This window comes from Balaenoptera physalus (genome assembly GCF_965194825.1).
Source record: "Balaenoptera physalus genome assembly, chromosome: 1".
NCBI lineage: Eukaryota > Metazoa > Chordata > Mammalia > Artiodactyla > Balaenopteridae > Balaenoptera > Balaenoptera physalus.
The window spans coordinates 186,449,031-186,462,592 of NC_138882.1; the positions used below are offsets into that span (position 1 = coordinate 186,449,031).

General features: G+C 41.2%; 1 protein-coding gene across 1 annotated transcript in view; it reads right to left on the reverse strand.

The window, feature by feature from the left end:
- Positions 1-6,801: 6,801 nt before the first annotated feature.
- Positions 6,802-13,562, reverse strand: part of LOC309639815 (arylacetamide deacetylase-like 3) — a 29,701-nt gene continuing 22,940 nt past the window's right edge. The window contains 1 exon segment of the mRNA XM_082417576.1: positions 6,802-13,560. Coding sequence (XP_082273702.1) covers positions 13,420-13,560 — 141 coding nt within the window. The 3' untranslated portion in view covers positions 6,802-13,419.

A 13,562-nucleotide genomic window follows, 5' to 3' on the forward strand; every position in this document is an offset into this window, starting at 1 on the left:
GAAAGGCCTATTCAAGTCCTTTGCTCATTTTTTAATTGTGTGTGTGTGTGTGTTGAGTTGTAGGAGTTCTTTATATTCTGGATATTAATCCCTTATCAGATATAAGATTTGCAAATATTTTCTCTCATTCTGTGAGTTGTCTTTTCACTCTCTTGATATCATCTATTCCTATGTAGTTTGTATTTTATGCTACGTAAATGAATTATTTTTTATTTCATTTTCTGATTCTTGCCTATATATTAAAATGCAATTAATTTTTTGAAACAATAACTTTATGTCCATCAACCTTGTTAATTATCTTATTAATTCCAATAATTTCCCTGTAGATTCTTTGTGAGTCTGCACACAGGAGTATAGCATCTGCAAATAATACTATTTTATTTCCTCTTTTCCAATCCTAACTTGTTTTATACTTGTCTTTTGCATTGGCTAAGACCACCAGAACAATGTTCATTAAAAATGGTAGTGAGCAGCTCTTGTCCTGTTCCTAATACCAAAGAAAAAAAGTTTAATGTTTACCATTAAGTATGATGTTTTTGTAAATGTCATTTATTGAGTTCAAGAAGTTTCCTTCTATTCTAAATTTGCTTAGACAGTTTCCAAAAATAAATGTTTAATTTTTTGCATCTATTAAGATAATCACACACTTTCTCTCATTGAATCCATTAATGTGATAAATTGTATTGATCAATTCTGCAATGTTAAACTGATCTTACATTTCTAGTATAAACTCTAGTATATATGATCATGATACAGTATCCTTTTTCTAATATTTATGGATTCTGCTTGCCAAATATTTTTTAGAAAAATTTTTTGCCTCTATATACATGAGTAAGATTTTCATAGCCTGCAATTTTCATTTCCTCAGTTTTTGTGGGATTTTATTATTAAGATTAAGTTAACCTGAAAGTTTTACTGAGCTCTGCCCACCAGAGGAACAGCCAGCTCTACCATCCACCAATCCCTCCCATCAGAAAACTTCCACAAGCCTCTTAGATGGCATCAACCACCAGAGGGCAGACAGCAGAAGCAAGAAGAACTACAGTCCTGCAGCCTGTGGAACAAAAACCACATTCACAGAAAGATAGACAAGATGAAAATGCAGAAGGCTATGTAGCAGATGAAGGAACAAGATAAAACCCCAGAAAAACAACTAAATGAAGTGGGGATAGGCAATCTTCTAGAAAAAGAATTCAGAATAACGATAGTGAAGATGATCCAGGACCTCGGAAAAAGAATGGAGGCAAAGATCGAGAAGATGCAAGAAATGTTTAACAAAGACCTAGAAGAATTAAAGAACGAACAAACAGAGATGAACAACACAATAATTGAAATGGAAACTACACTAGAAGGAATCAATAGCAGAATAACTGAAGCAGAAGAACGGATAAGTGACCTGGAAGACAGAATGGTGGAATTCACTGCTGTGGAACAGAATAAAGAAAAAAGAATGAAAAGAAATGAGGACAGCCTAAGAGACCTCTGGGACAACATTAAACACAACAACATTCGCATTATAGGGGTCCCAGAAGGAGAAGAGAGAGAGAAAGGACCTGAGAAAATATTTGAAGAGATTGTAGTCGAAAACTTCCCTAACATGGGAAAGGAAATAGCCAACCAAGTCCAGGAAATGCAGAGAGTCCCATACAGGGTAAACCCAAGGAGAAACATGCTGGCACATATAGTAATCAAATTGGCAAAAATTAAGACAAAGAAAAATTATTGAAAGCAGCAAGGGAAAAATGACAAATAACATACAAGGGAACTCCCATAAGGTTAATAGCTGATTTCTCAGCAGAAACTCTACAAGCCAGAATGGAGTGGCATGATATACTTAAAGTGATGAAAGGGAAGAACCTACAACCAAGATTACTCTACCCAGCAAGGATCTCATTCAGATTCAATGGAGAAATCAAAAGCTTTACAGACAAGCAAAAGCTAAGAGAATTTAGCACCACCAAACCAGCTCTACAACAAATGCTAAAGGAACTTCTCTAAGTGGGAAACACAAGAGAAGAAAAGGACCTACAAAAACAAACCCCCAAAAATTAAGAAAATGGTAATAGGAACATACATAGTGATAATTACCTTAAATGTGAATGGATTAAATGCTCCAACCAAAAGACACAGGCTTGCTGAATGGATACAAAAACAAGACCCATATATATGCTGTCTACAAGAGACCCACTTCAGACCTAGGGACACATACAGACTGAAAGTGAGGGGATGGAAAAAGATATCCCATGCAAATGGAAATCAAAAGAAAGCTGGAGTAGCAATACTCATATCAGATAAAATAGACTTTAAAATAAAGAATGTTACAAGAGACAAGGAAGGACACTACATAATGATCAAGGGATCAATCCAAGAAGAAGATATAACAATTATAAATATATATGCACCCACCATAGGAGCACCTCAATACATAAGGCAACTGCTAACAGCTCTAAAAGAGGAAATCAACAGTAACACAATAATAGTGGGGGACTTTAACACCTCACTTACACCAATGGACAGATCATCCAAACAGAAAATTAATAAGGAAACACAAGTTTTAAATGACACAATAGACCAGATAGATTTAATTGATATTTATAGGACATTCCATCCAAAAACAGCAGATTACACTTTCTTCTCAAGTGCGCAGGGAACAGTCTCCAGAATAGATCACATCTTGGGTCACAAATCAAGCCTCAGTAAATTTAAGAACATTGAAATCATACCAAACATCTTTCTGACTACAATGTTATGAGATTAGAAATCAATTACAGGGAAAAAAGTAAAAAACACAAACACATAGAGGCTAAACAATACGTTACTAAATAACCAAGAGATCACTGAAGAAATCAAAGAAGAAATAAAAAAATACTTACAGACAAATGACAATGAAAACACAACGATCCAAAACCTATGGGATGCAGCAAAATCAGTTCTAAGAGGGAAGTTTATAGCAATACAAGTCTACCTCAAGAAACAAGAAAAATCTCAAATAAACAATCTAACGTTACACCTAAAGGAACTATAGAAAGAAGAACAAACAAAACCCAAAGTTAGCAGAAGGAAAGAAGTCATAAAGATCAGAGCAGAAATAAATGAAATAGAAACAAAGAAAACAATAGCAAAGATCAATAAAACTAAAAGGTGGTTCTTTGAGAAGTTAAACAAAATTGATAAACCATTAGCCAGACTCATCAAGAAAAAGAGGGAGAGGGCTCAAATCAATAAAATTAGAAATGAAAAAGGAGAAGTTATAACAGACACTGCAGAAATACAAAGCATCCTAAGAGACTACTACAAGCAACTCTATGTCAATAAAATGGACAATCTGGAAGAAATGGACAAATTCTTAGAGAGGTATAACCTTCCAAGACTGAACCAGGAAGAAATAGAAAATATGAACGGACCAATCACAAGTAATGAAATTGAAACTGTGATTAAAAATCTTCCAACAAACAAAAGTCCAGGACCAGATGGCTTCACAGGTGAATTCTATCAAACATTTAGAGAAGAGCTAACACCCGTCCTTCTCAAACTCTTCAAGATCAGGAACAAGACAAGGATGTCCACTCTCACCACTATTATTCAACATAGTTTTGGAAGTCCTAGCCATGGCAATCAGAGAAGAAAAAGAAATAAAAGGAATGCAAATTGAAAAAGAAGTAAAACTGTCACTGTTTGCAGATGACATGATACTATGCATAGAGAATCCTAAAGATGCCACCAGAAAACTACTAGAGCTAAACAAACAATTTGGTAAAGTTGCAGGATACAAAATTAATGCACAGAAATCCCTTGCATTCCTATACACTAATGATGAAAAATCTGAAAGAGAAATTAAGGAAACACTCCCATTTACCCTTGCAAAAAAAAGAATAAAATATCTAGGAATAAACCTCCCTAGGGAGACAAAAGATCTGTATGCAGAAAACTATAAAACACTGATGAAAGAAATTAAAGATGATACCAACAGATGGAGAGATATACCATGTTCTTGGATTGGAAGAATCAATATTGTGAAAATGACTCTACTACCCAAAGCAATCTACAGATCCAAAGCAATCCCTATCAAATTGCCAATAGCATTTTGTACAGAACTAGAACAAAAAATCTTAAAATTTGTATGGAGACACAAAAGACCCTGAATATGCAAAGCAGTCGTGAGGCAAAAAAAACGGAGCTGGAGGAATCAGACTCCCTGACTTCAGACTATACTACAAAGCTACAGTAATCAAGACAATATGGTACTGGCACAAAAACAGAAATATATATCAATGGAACAGGATAGAAAGCCCAGAGATAAACCCACGCACATATGGTCAACTAATGTATGACAAAGGAGGCAAGGATATACAATAGAGAAAAGACAGAGTCTTCAATAAGTGGTGCTGGGAAAACTGGACAGCTACATGTAAAAGAATGAAATTAGAACACTCTTTACCACCATACACAAAAATAAACTCAAAATGGGTTAGAGACCTAAATGTAAGACCGGACACTATAATACTCTTAGAGGAAAACATAGGAAGAACCCTCTTTGACATAAATCTCAGCAAGATCTTTTTTGATCCACCTCCTAGAGTAATGGAAATAAAAACAAAAATAAACAAGTGGGACCTAATGAAACTTCAAAGCTTTTGCACAGCAAAGGAAACCATAAACAAGACAAAAAGACAACCCTCAGAATGGGAGAAAATATTTGCAAATGAATCATCCGACAAAGGATTAATCTCTAAAATACATAAATAGCTCGTGCAGCTCAATATTAAAAAAACAAACAACCCAATCCAAAAATGGGCAGAAGACCTAAATAGACATTTCTCCAAAGAAAACATACAGTTGGCCAAGAGGCAGATGAAAAGCTGCTCAACATCACTAATTATCAGAGAAATGCAAATCAAAACTACAATGAGGTATCACCTCACATCAATTAAAATGGGCATCATCAGAAAATCTACAAACAACAAAAGCTGGAGAGGGTGTGGAGAAAAGGGAACCCTCTTGCACTGTTGGTGGGAATGTAAATTGATACAGCCACTATGGAGAACAGTCTGGAGGTTCCTTAAAGAACTAAAAATAGAATTACCATATGACCCAGCAATACCACTACCGGCCATATACCCAGAGAAAACCATAATTCAAAAAGACACTGGGGCTTCCCTGGTGGTACAGTGGTTGAGAATCTGCCTGCCAATGCAGGGCACACGGGTTCGAGCCCTGGTCTGGGAAGATCCCACATGCCGTGGAGCAACTAGGCCCGTGAGCCACAACTACTGAGCCTGCGCGTCTGGAGCCTGTGCTCCGCAACAAGAGAGGCCGCGATAATGAGAGGCCTGCGCACCACGATGAAATGTGGCCCCCACTTGCCGCAAGTAGAGAAAGCTCTCTCACAGAAACGAAGACCCAACACAGCCATAAATAAAAATAAATAAATAACAACAACAACAACAACAAAAAAAAGATATCTCAATTCTTTTTTTCTTTTAAAGGAATTCCTTTATTTTTATTTTTTATTTATTTACTTATTTATTTTTTTGGCTGCGTTGGGTCTTCGTTTCTGTGCGAGGGCTTTCTCCAGTTGCGGCAAGCGGGGGCCTCTCTTCATCGCGGTGCACGGGCCTCTCACTATCGCGGCTTCTCTTGTTGCGGAGCACAGGCTCCAGACGCGCAGGCTCAGTAGCTGTGGCTCACGGGCCCAGCCGCTCCGCGGCATGTGGGATCTTCCCAGACCAGGGCTCAAACCCGTGTCCCCTGCATTGGCAGGCAGATTCTCAACCACTGCGCCACCAGGGAAGTCCGATATCTCAATTCTTTAAAAAAAAAAAAAAAAAGACACATACACCCCAATGTTCATTGCAGCACTATTTACAATAGCCAGGCCATGCAAGCAACCTAAATGCCCATCGACAGATGAATGGATAGAGAAGATGTGGTACATATATACAATGAAGTATTACTCAGCCATAAAAAGGAACAAAACTGGGTCACTTGTAGAGACATGGATGCATCTAGAGACTGTCATACTGAGTGAAGTAAGTCAGAAAGAGAAAAACAAATATCGTATATTAACGCATATATGTGGAACCTAGAAAATGATACAGATGTACCTGTTTGCAGAGCAGAAATTGAGACACAGAAGTAGAGAACAAACATATGGACACCAAGGGGGGAAAGCGGCGGGTGGGTGGGGGTTGTGGTGTGATGAATTGGGAGATTGGGATTGACATGTATACACTGATGTGTATAAAATGGATGACTAATAAGAAAATATATAAATAAAAATTTAAAAAAATTTTTAAAAGATTAAGTTAACCTCATAGAAAGAATATGCCTACTTTTTATATTCTCTAGGAAAGTTTACATAAGATTAATGTATTTCATCCCTGAATATTAAATAAGTCAAGGCATCAAGGCCAGGAGATTTCTCTTTTGTTTATCTTTGTTTTAAGGCTTTTCATTGTAGACTTAATATCTTTTATTAGTTAAAAAAACGAATCAGATTTTTCTCTTTCCTTTTGTGTCAGTTTGGTGAGTTGTATTTTTCTAAGAATTTACACATAGCATCTAAATTTCAAATTTGGGGTCATACGTTGTTCATAATGTCCTCTTATCATCTTTTTAATATCTCTAAGATCTGTGCTGAAGTCCCTTTTTATTCCTAGTATTTACTCTTTGTGATTCTTCCTTTTCTTCTTTATTGGTCTCATCAGATATTGATCAATTTTATCAGTCTTTTTAGTGAACCAAAATGTGGCATTGTTGATCACCTCTATTGTGTCAATATTTTATGGTTTAAGGATTTTGCCCAAAATATATTAAAAAAGTATATAAAGATAAGTAATGTTGAAAAGTAATAAAATACTTTTTAATACTTAATCATTCAATCATCTTAGGAAATTCTCAGCACAGCTATTTTATCTACATAATAAAGAGAGCTATTTTACAAAGGCTTCCTTTTTCTTTTTTTAACCATTGTTTCTGTGGGTTTCTGTTGCTAGCTCTTCTCTTCTTGTATGCCTGGTATCTGAAAAACTAAATGGTAAGGTCTAGGATGATATTATCTTCCATCAGAGATGATTGTCACTTGCTTTTCCAATCACTTATGCATATTAGAAACTGGGGATCACTTTAATCCAGTTTAGGAGCAGACACTTTTGGTCATTAAATAATCACAATACTGTGTGCTCAGCACCACACTGGAGGAGCTACAGCAGACTCTGTGCCCATAGGACGAGGGTCTAGTTCCAGAGAAGGTGGCACCCTTCTATGGTGAGACCTCAAAGATGGATAATGAATTGACTTCTCTTCTCCTGGTCTAGTACATCCCAGAAATACTTCTTAAAGGTGGGCAATCAGCTTTGGGTTATTGCACAAGGAACGGGATGGGGTGGGGGGTTGCTGGGTACTCAGACAAACTTGGCTTCCACTTCCAGTCCCACCTCTTACCAGTTGTTTCACTTTGGCCAAGTTCCTGGGTCAAGCCAGCCTTGGTTTCCTAATCTGTAAATTGGGAGTAAACATCATGTACTTCATAAGAGAAGATTATGAGAATTCAGTGAAATGTCACCTACAGAGCACTTCGTAAAATGCCTATCACATATAAGGGATCAATAAATGTTCAACCCTCTCTTCCCTTTGTGCCTAAACCAAGTTTATTTTAGTAACAAAATCCATTCCTTTCCCTATATTAGAGGAGTAAATTTGGGAAATTGGGGCAGAAATATCCCAAAGGGAACAATTCTAGATTCTCTTTGAAGAGGGGATTCCTGAACACAAAAGCAGCTTGTTATCCCCATCAGAGGATATGCTGTGAGTCTGATAACCAGCACCTCTGTAACGGTATCTGTTGAACAGCAGATGCCTAGTCACAACTTACATCGATTCAGCCTGCTTTACACAAACACCCCTATGCATTCAATATGATTATCCCCATTTCAAGGCAAGAAAACTGAGGGACTAGGAGGTTAACTAAATATTGGGCCTCTAATTGATTCCAGACCATGTGTCCTCCATCACTCTGCCTCCCGGAAGCAGCTTTGCAGAAGTGGCTTTGCACAAGCAGCAATAACAAACCCAGAATGTGTCTCTTCAACTTAAAATTAAAACTGTTCTATCCTTTGGTGATGACATAGCAGGGAGTTGTTTCACTGTAAGGAGGTCAGACTCTTGTGGGGTTTTTCCTATGATAAGTGCTTTGAAAACTGAGCCCCAGGCACTGCCTTAATTGATTCAACCTTGCACAGCTATTTGCAAGAAACCAGCTGCAATGTTGGAGCAGGGGTGTTGTAGCCAAGAGCAAGCCTTGGCAACCTGGGAACAAGGAGCCAATCTGCTGCCTCTGGCATCCTTTGCTTTGTTAGATGGAGACAAGGATGTTAGAGGCAACACACCAGTAACATTGCAGCCTGCCCAAACTCCTCAAATGATTCTTGGAAAGGTTCATTTGAGTTAAGAAATTTTCCCTTTCAAATACAGACCTGCCAGCCAACTCCATCCCACTCGACCAGTTGTCAAGCCAATCAATTTTTGTTTTGCTTTTGGGATTGGTGGTTACGATCAAACTACTTCCCCCAAAGCTGAGACCTGCTAGGAAAAAAAGGGAATGGGACAGGCTTCTTTGTAGCATCTATCAACACGTAAAATTGTGCAGGATCAAAAGTCCTTCTTGAATCTATCACAGAGAATCACAAGTGCAGAAGGGGGCATGTGCAGAAATATTCACTACAGAATTGTTTGTGAAAAACTGGAAAGAGACTAAATGTGTCCACCACTAGGGAATGGCTAAGAATTGTAATATGCCATACCATGGAATACCATGCAGTAGCTAAAAGGAGCAAGATATATCTATGTTGTTTACTAGGCTAGATTTCTAAGATACGTTGTGGAGTGAAAAAAATCTCAAGTGGCACAACATGTACAGAATAGTATCTGTTATATAAAATATATGTCAAAGTCATCCCACAAAATAATCCTCTATATTTTCTGTGGGTATACATCTGCATATGTGAAAGCATAGAAACAGGTTTTGAAGGGTTGGAAAACCTACCCTCCACCCCCTAAAAAAGGTAATAGTGGATGAATCCAGATAAAAAGGAATAGAGTTGAGGGAGAGTGGTAAAAAGACACTTCAGCCTTATGTCTAAAAGGAGAATTTTTTTTTAAAAGGAAACTCCCTGGTGGTCCAGTGGTTGGGGCTCTGTGCTTTCACTGCTGAGGACGCATGTTCTCCCCTTGGTCTGGGAAGTAAGATCCCGCAAGCCACGTGGCACGGCCAAAATAAATAAATAAATAAAAGGAGAATATATTTGTGTATCACTTACATAATTTAAAATTAAATTTTAAGGTAGAATGGAAATGAAAATATTATGAATGAGAGTGTGAAAAGCTGTAATATTGTCCAAAAGTAACTGTCGCCCCTCTCCGGGGAGGATTATGCTTCCCTGTTCTGTCAGCATCAAGTTTGGTCATAGGACTTGCTCTGGCCAACGAAAGGTGAGCAGAAAAGGTGAGCATCACCTCTGAGCAGAAGCCTGGGGAGCCAGTGTGTGATTTGTCATGTTCTTTTTCCCTCTGCCATGAGACTGGAGATATTTCAGATAGAGCCTGTATCCAGGAGTAGACGAATGTGGAGCAGAGCTGTCGCAGACCTTTGAGGGTCATGTAATAGGTGATTGAGCAGGAAATAGACCTTTACTGTCATAAGCCACTGAGACTGTGGGGCCATTTGTCACTGCAGTGGAGCTTAACCTGTACTAGGACAGGAGGAGAGAGCAGGCAGGCACTCTGGAGCAGAGGATGCAGGGGTAAAGGGAGACAAGGTCTGGGGTCAGACAGTCAAGGAGTTCCTGGGTGGGGGTGAGGAGTGCCCTGGGAAGGACACAGTTTTTCCGACTTTGCCCCGAGATCTCCTCCTCCATTGCCTTCTGACAAAAGAAAGTCATCTGGGATGCAACACGTTATTTTCTATCTGATGGCACTTGCCCCCGCCTAACTGGTGGATCTTTCCAGCGGAAGTCCTGGGAACTTACTGAGAAAACACTCCCGGAGCACCTGGGCTTAAAGGTATGGGGGTGTCCCTCTCTCCTGAGCCGTATTAGTGGGGCACATCAGCTGTGCATTCCTGGAGTGGGCTACAGTTACCAATTCCAAAGCCATTCAGACTTAGAGAAAGCTACAGTCAAGGAAGCAAAACAAACAAACAAAAATGATGGCAAAAAGACTTGACGCTATCAATCTAGTTCAGATCAGAGGGAGGCTGACGCCCAGCTGGATGGGAAATGACTCACATAAGGTCATGTGGCTCAGTCGTGTCTCTCATTTTAATTCTGAAATGATAGGAAAGAAAAGAGCTAATGGACCATGGGGCTCAGCAGAAAAGGTTTGTTGTCAGACAGACCAGGGCTGCAATGCTCAGTGCCCGGCCAACTACACAGCCTTGGGTAAACTACTGAATCAGCTGGCCTTGAGCCTGACTGGAAAGGGTCAGGAAATGAGTATTGTTATTAATGTCTCTGGGCCTCAGTTTCCTCATCTGTAAAGTGGGCTTAAGAATACCCACTTTGGGGGAGGGTGGGATGAATTGGGAGATTGGGATTGACATAGAAACACTAATATGTATAAAATAGATAAATAATTTTAAAAAGAGAAAGAATACCCACTCTGCAGAATTCATGTGAGGCACACATGGTGGGGGTGGCGGGGGGGCGGTGTAGCTGGTGTATTAAATTAAGACGTGCAGATGATGACCTGATGAATGAGGGGGCACAAGCCACCCACACGGGGTCAGCAGGGAGCTCCCCTGCCCCGCATCTGAACTCCTGCTCTGGGGAAGCGAAAACCCAGGGGTCATTTCAACTGAAGGTGCAGTTTCAATACACTCACACAAAGGAGGTAAAGTAACAGGATTTATTATTATTAATGAGAAGTGGGGAGAGCAGTCCTCTGTTCCAGGTCATGAGCGAGCAGGATACGGCCAGCAGGGCAGCAAGCAAGCACCTGTTCCTTCTAAGGTGACTGGGGTGGAGGTCACTAACTTTTCACAGGCTCAACTCTAAGTGGTTATTTTAAAAGGTGACCAGGGCAAAGCAAAGCAGGAACTTGTGGTAGGAATCCTAAGCTCGGGTCTTTATCAAGATGTCCAGACTCTGGATGTGAGCAGGGCTGTCATACTATAAAATGCTTAGGCAGAAACCCAGCACATCTGTTTCTCATCACAATGAGGTGGTAGATTTAAACAGCCCACTATGGCGCCTAGCATGCAGCTGGCTCTCAGTGAACGTTTATTCCTATCCCTTTTCCATTCCCTGAGCCTCACGACAGGCTGCAGGAAGGAGAGCAATGAATCGGTAAAGGAGAAGAGATGAGCACTGGGTCTCCAGATCAAACCAGCCATTGGGGGTGAAAGTGCTTCATCTCTCCCACGGTCTGCAGAAGGAAGCAGCTTCAGAAATGAGCCCACCCAACAGTTCTTCCAGACACTAAAGTGTAACCCACTCATCTCCACTGGGCACCATCTTCCTGTGGCTCACCCACTCCTCACCACCCCACTGTAGAAGAGCTGACCACCCAAATTTCCAGAAGGCCAGCTCATGTCCCTCTACCTATCTCCAGAGGCAGGGGTGAATCAAGACAACAATCCAGGAGGGGAGCCTACCCAGACTCAACTCGGAGGCCTGTCTCAGAAGGGACAGTGCTCCCCAACAGCTGAGTGGCCACCAAAATATGTGCTTACAGTGAGTGGTTCCTATTTCTCCAACAAAGCCGGTCTTCCTGCTGTGAATGGATCAAGAAGCCACCCAATGGGATTCCTCTCTGTCCCATGTTTCAGCATGAACTTTCAACTGAAAGCAAGGTAAGGGCAAACATGGGGTCCTTTGTGCAGTAGACTTGGATATTGGCCTATAAAAGCCACTGGCCAACCAGGAGCAGAGCCTCCTGAAGGCCAGATGGGACCAGCATGAGCGCCTGGGCCATCCCTTTCAAAGGAATTTTTATTCCTAAGTGGCAGGTGGTCAACTTGCCCAGTGGTCCTTGACATCTCTTGCCACTTCCAAGGACCTTGACTCAGGCTTCAATTTAGCTTGTATAGTGGAGTAAGTGTTAATGTGAGGGAGTACTCACTCCATCCTCCATGCCCATCCAAGCACCAGGTGGAGTTGACCCCACCTTCCACCCCAGGGATGACATGGGACTTGGGGCTAGTCAGTCATAACATTCCATCCTCTTGGTTTTAGCAACTAGATACACCACTCAGAAAGCCAAGAAAGCCATCGGGTTGCAATGTGATTTCCACTGGGACTGCTGAGAATTAGGCAAGTTCATAATAATGGATTTGACTCTGGGAGAATACAAGCATGGAGGTACTCAGGGCCACAGTATAGAGAGAGTAAGGTGAAGTTCACACAGAAGAGCATAGACTAGAGAAAAGAAGAGAAGGCAGCTGGTGACACTGTTTGAGTTCCTGGATCAAACCATGCCTGATTTATCCCTGGAATTTGTAGCTACATTAGCCAATACGTTCTCTCTATGATTTAGGCCAGTTTGAGTTGGTTCTGTGTCTTAAAACAGATACAGTTCTCACTAACACGTCTTCAGTTCTTTGGGCCCTCCTTTGATTTCCACTGTGGACATGGTTGAGTTTGGTCAGACTTTGTCTTCATGGGTCTCTGACTTGGGACTCAGCTTCCCTCTGGACTCCGCTCCTCGAACATGTTGCTTCCGGGGCCTTGGTTGGAAGCCTGACTTTGACTCCAAGAGCTCCAGAGCTCCGTCAGTCAGATGGCTCCAGTCTTCATGTGCCACTAGGTGCCCACCATCATGGAAAACCTACCCAATCCGTCTTCACTCTTCCAGCCCAGCAGTTGAGACTCTGAGCTCAGAGGCAGAGAACGGCGGGAGAAGTGTCACCACGTACCCAGAGGAAAAGGGTGAGACCAGTTTCTCCACGTCCACCCAGCATTAGGACATCAGAGCCCTGCCCTCTGAGCCAGATTGGAAGAGGCCCATGAGACTGCCCATGATGTTTCTGGGTTATTCCAAGGCCCAGCCAAGTAGACACTCCTGTTGCCCACAGCCTGGTCAGCCTGAGCCACCTGAACTCTCCCTCGGGGAGGCCATGAGCAGTCTTTATATGCTCATTCACTCTTGCAAATGGTCACTGAAGAATGTCAGCTCAAATTTTCCCTACAGTGAACATGGCTAGAGAGCCCCACCCTCCTCCCAAACCTGTCTCTTCTACTTCTCTCCTTCTAGATATCAGAAACATGCATTCTAGGATTCTAGAACCTGAAGCAAGAGGAGATGGCATCCTCAACACTCTCCCCAGCCCTACTCAGCATCCTACATCAGCAACAAGGATCCCCAATGGGAACTGGATGATGGCGGAATTCACACTCTTGCAACTGCAGCAGGAAGGAAAGATGGTCACAACTCCTTTATAAAATGGACCGCAGCATTCAGAATCCTCGTGGAGCAGGGCAAGTACAAGCAGCCCAGGTCAAGGGTGACCAACACCCCGTGAAAACCATCCTCCATGTGGTGCCAAGTCACTGGGACTCCCAGGTCCT